The 4,600-nt window shown below is 56.7% G+C and overlaps 1 protein-coding gene across 1 annotated transcript; it reads right to left on the bottom strand.

Annotated features, from left to right (window-relative positions):
* Positions 1 to 337: 337 nt before the first annotated feature.
* insm1 (INSM transcriptional repressor 1) lies at positions 338 to 3,515 on the bottom strand. Its single transcript, XM_003220020.4, has one exon. It carries the CDS (start codon positions 3,312 to 3,314, stop codon positions 2,163 to 2,165), a length of 1,152 nt encoding a protein of 383 aa, XP_003220068.1. The 5' UTR covers positions 3,315 to 3,515; the 3' UTR covers positions 338 to 2,162.
* Between the last annotated feature and the right edge of the window lie 1,085 nt (positions 3,516 to 4,600).

Here is a 4,600-nt window from a genome sequence, read left to right as displayed (position 1 = left end):
GAACATGGCCATACAGCCTAGAAAACTCACAGCAACCCAGCTGTGTAGCCAACAAATTGAAGTCAGTCTGAAGGCGCATAGCAACAAGTATGTGTTTAACAGGACACTTGCTGAGAACCTCTTACTAGAATGACATGTTTAGTGGCCATCCCTTCCCTTGCAAGGAGGGCCTAAGCCTCCAGTTCTGGAGCACGCACACACACACACACACACACATATATGTGTGTGTGTGCTCTAACTATCTATCTATCTATATATATATATGGGTGTCAATTGATTGACTAACTTTGGAGTAAATGTAGATAGAAATGGGAAAAGAAAGAACAAAAAGGTGTGCTTGAATTTGAAAATATGTTTATTTGAATAGTAAATAGTTATACAGTTAAAACAGTTCTATTGAAGCATTCTATAAATAGCTAACAGTTAAGAAAATAATGTGTGTAGAAAAGAGATTGCATCTAAAAGTAAAGCCGAGCTGTTTGAGAGCCTCGAAGCAAGAAGAGAAAAGGGTCTGTATGTTGTAGGTTTTATTCTAGGTATAAAAGTTAAACCCTTTTCGACAGATCTCTTTTTGTTTTCAAACAAAAAAGGCCGGCTGCAATGGCAGATAAGAGTCCCAACAAGTGGAGTAAAGTATAGCATTGCAGCCTTTTTTAAAAAAGCACAGTGAAATGGCAGGAGAAAGGCATTGGAGGAGGTGCGGAGAGAAAGGCCAAGCACGTCAAAAAGGAGATATAGAGATATAGACACCCATGAATCAATTAATTAATAATAAATAAACCAATAAATAACAATTACGCATAAATCAACATATACACAGAGCGCCTACTTCAAAAAAGGAACACCAAAAACAAAACAAAAATAACAAGATTGGCATGTCATCATTATTATTAAGGCAGCTTCTACAACAGGTACAGGCCGACTTGGGCCCTTTAGGTGCTTTGGATTTCAACTCACAATTCCTAACAGCCTCAGGCCCCTTGTGTTTTTGGAGAAAAAACAGTTACAGGTAAGCAACCTTTACTTCTCCATCATGGTAAAGGTAAAGGTTTCCCTCTGACATTAAGTCTAGTCGTGTCCAACTCTGAGGGTTGGTGCTCATATCCATTTCTAAGTCAAAGTGCCAGCGTTGTCCATAGACTCCTCTGAGGTCATGTGGCTGACATGACTGCATGGAGTGCTGTTGCCTTCCCAGCAAAGTGGTACCTATTGATCTACTCACATTTCCATGTTTTCGAACTGCTAAGTTCGCAGTTAACAGCGGGAGCTCACCCCGCTACCGCCAACCTTTTGGTCGGGTGGGGGGGGGCTCCTTCTCCATCATGGTCCCTGTGAAATACGCACATATGGTAGACTAGCAAGCTATTCACCCTGGATGGCAGGGATCATGTCACCGAAGAGGCTGGATGGCCATCTGTCAGGGTTGCTTTGAACGTGATTTTCCTGCTTCTTGGCAGGGGGTTGGACTGGGTGGCCCGTGAGGCCTCTTCCAATTCTATGATTCTGTGATTCTATCTATGATTCAAGGCCAGTGGGCCAAATCCAGCCCACCATGTTGCTTAATCTATGATTCTATGAAGAGAAGATCTCTGTGCCGAGGGAGGGCCAGCCGTATCCCTACTGGCGAGGGCATCCACGTTGTAATGGGCAACAAGGATGAACAGGGTAGGCCAGGGGAAAACGTGGAAAGGAAAGGGCCTGAGGCTGTTAGGAATGGTGGGAGTTAAAGTCCAAAACACCTGGGGGCCCCAAGTCAGCCTACGCCTGTTCTACAACATCTCTTTTTTGTTTGTTTTACATCTGGAGAACCAACAACAATCAAGTCAAGGCATTTGTGGCTAGACTAACCGAAGTTATATCGATTTCGATTCCGCTCACATACAAAAAGAAAATAGGGGGAAAGGGAGAGGAGGAGGAGAAGAAGGTAAAGCCAGATTCCAGCGCTTCACAAGCCATAATAAAGCTAATCAAAAGGGGGGCAGGGTTCAGTTCTCAGCCTGTGAAGAAGGGAGAGTGAGTAAAGGCATCCAAATGTGATTGCGAGAGAGGGGGATCTTTGAGCCGAGGCGGAGGGAGAGAGGGGCCCTTTGGCTTACTTGCTCCCTTCCTTCCTTCCTTCCTTCTCGGGGAGGGCCCTTTTTGCTCCCTGGCTTCCTCTCTTCCTAGCAGGCCGGGCGGAGAGGCACCTGCAGGAGGATGACCTGCCTGTTCTCGGAGGGGTGGCACTTGTTGATGTGCCTCGTGAGGCCCGGGGAGCTGTAGAAGGTGGCCGGGCAGTACTTGCAGGGGAAGGCCTGGGCGGCGTGGAGGAGGCGCAAGTGCCGCTCCTGCCCACCTTTGGTCGGGAAGGCCTCTCCGCAGGCGGGACAAGGGAACTGCTGCGGCGGTTGGTGCTGCGGAGGGGCCTCTTCGGCATCCGCGGGGAGATCCTCCTCTGCCGCCACGGGCTCCTCCTCCTCCTCGGGGTGTTTCTGCCGTCGGAAGCGCTTCTCCTCGCCTTCCTCCTCCGAGGCCGGGTGGTCTCCCTCGCTCATGCCGCCTTTGGGGGGCTCCTCTCGGGCGGCGTTGGCGGCGGAGGCGGGCGCCTTGGCCTTCACGGCTGGGGCTGGCGGCGGCCTGGGCTTGTGCCACCGGCGGTGCGAGGCGAGGTTGGCCGGGCAGCTGAAGAGCTTGTCGCACTCGGGGCAGCGGTACTCGACGCGGACGATGCGCGAGCACTTGTGCTGCGCCAGGGAGAGCGGGTCCAGGTAGCGCTCCTTGCACAGCTGGCAGATGAACTCCCCCAGCGGTTGGGAACGAGGCCCCGAGGACGACGAGGACGAGGAGGAGGAGAGCGAGTGCTCCGGGGTGCCCTCCTTGATGCGCAGCCCCAGCACCGGCGACGTGGTCACCTCGTCCTCGAAGTGCAGCTTCCGCGCCGTCTTGGCTTTCCGGGCCTGCGGGCGCTTGGCCGGAGCGGGAGGCTGCGGAGGAGGCTGCGGAGGCTGCGGAGGGGGCGAGAGGGCGGCCCAGAGCTGGATCTCCGCGCCGTGGGCCAGGAGCGGCGCCGGGAAGGACTCCGCGGAGAGCGGGGAGCCCACGGGGAGGCGGCGCTCCTCGCTGACGGCCCGCGCGGGGCTGCAGAGAGGCGCCGAGGGCGGGGTGCCGAAGCCGGGGAAAGGCGGCGAGGGCGGCGGCGGCAGAGGCAGCGGCAGAGGCAGGGCCGCTCCCCCTCCCCGCGCCTCGGCCCCTTCCTCGGCGGCGTAGCAGCAGCGCGCCCGGTACGAGATGGGCGTCGGTCTGCGGCTCCTCTTCACCAGGAAGCCCCTAGGCATCCTCGGGCGGCGGGAGGAGGCCAAGCGCCCGCTTCGCCCGCTTCACCCTCTCAGCAGCCTCCTCGGCCGGCCTTTCCTTCTTCTTCAGGCGGCCACGCGCCTCCGCCTCCTCGCGGCGTCGACCCTCCTCCCCCCCGAAGCCGTTGAGCCTCGCGCCCTTCTTTTTAAGGGGGGAGGGCAGCATTGTTCGCGCCTCCCGCTCCGCCCAGAGCCAATCAGCGCCTCCTGCGGCTGCTCCCCGGGCTCTCTGAGGCAAGCAGGCAAGCAGGCGCGCGCCAGGGATAGAAAAGGAGGGAGGAGGGGGGCTGGCCTCGCGCGCAAAGGTGGAGCGCGGCAGATGAGCCACCTGAGGGGCCTTGGCGCGCGCCGCCGCCCTTCCCTCCCCTTTGCCTTTTCTTCTTCTTCTCCCGCCTCCTCCTCCTCCTCCTCCCTGTGGCACGCGCCCCAGCCCCGCCTCCTTTCACGGTCTGCTGCTTTTCTATGAGCAGCCGCACGTGCCTCGCCTTTGTGCTTCCCTCTCCCGGGGGGCGGAGAGGAGGGGGAGAGGGGGGAACCAAAGAACTGCCAAATGGAAGTCTCCATCAGCATCACAATACCAGACCCCCGGCCCTGAGGGGGAGCGGGGAGGGGGGGAGGGGATAGAGGGATGGCCCGCATCTTTTGGGAGCCGCAACAAAGGAGGCGAATGGGGAACTGAAGGCGGGAGGAGGAAGAAGCAAGCGCGCGGGAGAAGGGCTTGAGGACACTTGAAGGGGGGAAATGAAGGAGAGAAGGAGGGGGGTGCGCGCTCTCGCTCCCCCGGGCGCCCCCCCCCCCCCCCGCTTGTTGCCTTGCCGAGGCCTTGGCCTCCCTCGCTCGCTCCCTTCCGTGTCAAGGGGCTCTTTCTTTGTCCCCAGAAACCAGGTCAGCGGCTGGAAAGGGAAGGGCGGAAGGCGCGCCTGTTGCCCCGGGGGACCTGTGGCTCACACATAGGCTCACACATAAGCTCACGCATAGGCTCACACATAGGCTTACACACAGGCTCACACATAGGCTCACGCATAGGCTCACACATAGGCTCACGCATAGGCTCTCACATAGCTCACACATAGGCTCACACATACCGTAGGCTAACATAGGCTCACACATAGGCTCACGCATAGACTTTCACATACGCTTACACATACCGTAGGCTCACATAGGCTCACAGACTCACACACAGGCTCACACACAGGGCCATAGCCAGAAAAAAAAATCGGAGGGGGGTGAAATTTTTTTAGCTCATCATGAAGAGTAGTTCCACAACG

This window comes from Anolis carolinensis, chromosome 4 (assembly GCF_035594765.1).
Source record: "Anolis carolinensis isolate JA03-04 chromosome 4, rAnoCar3.1.pri, whole genome shotgun sequence".
In the NCBI taxonomy this organism is placed as follows: Eukaryota; Metazoa; Chordata; class Lepidosauria; order Squamata; family Dactyloidae; genus Anolis; species Anolis carolinensis.
Note: the sequence above shows the minus strand (reverse complement) of the source record. Positions and strands in the feature narration are given on the sequence as shown.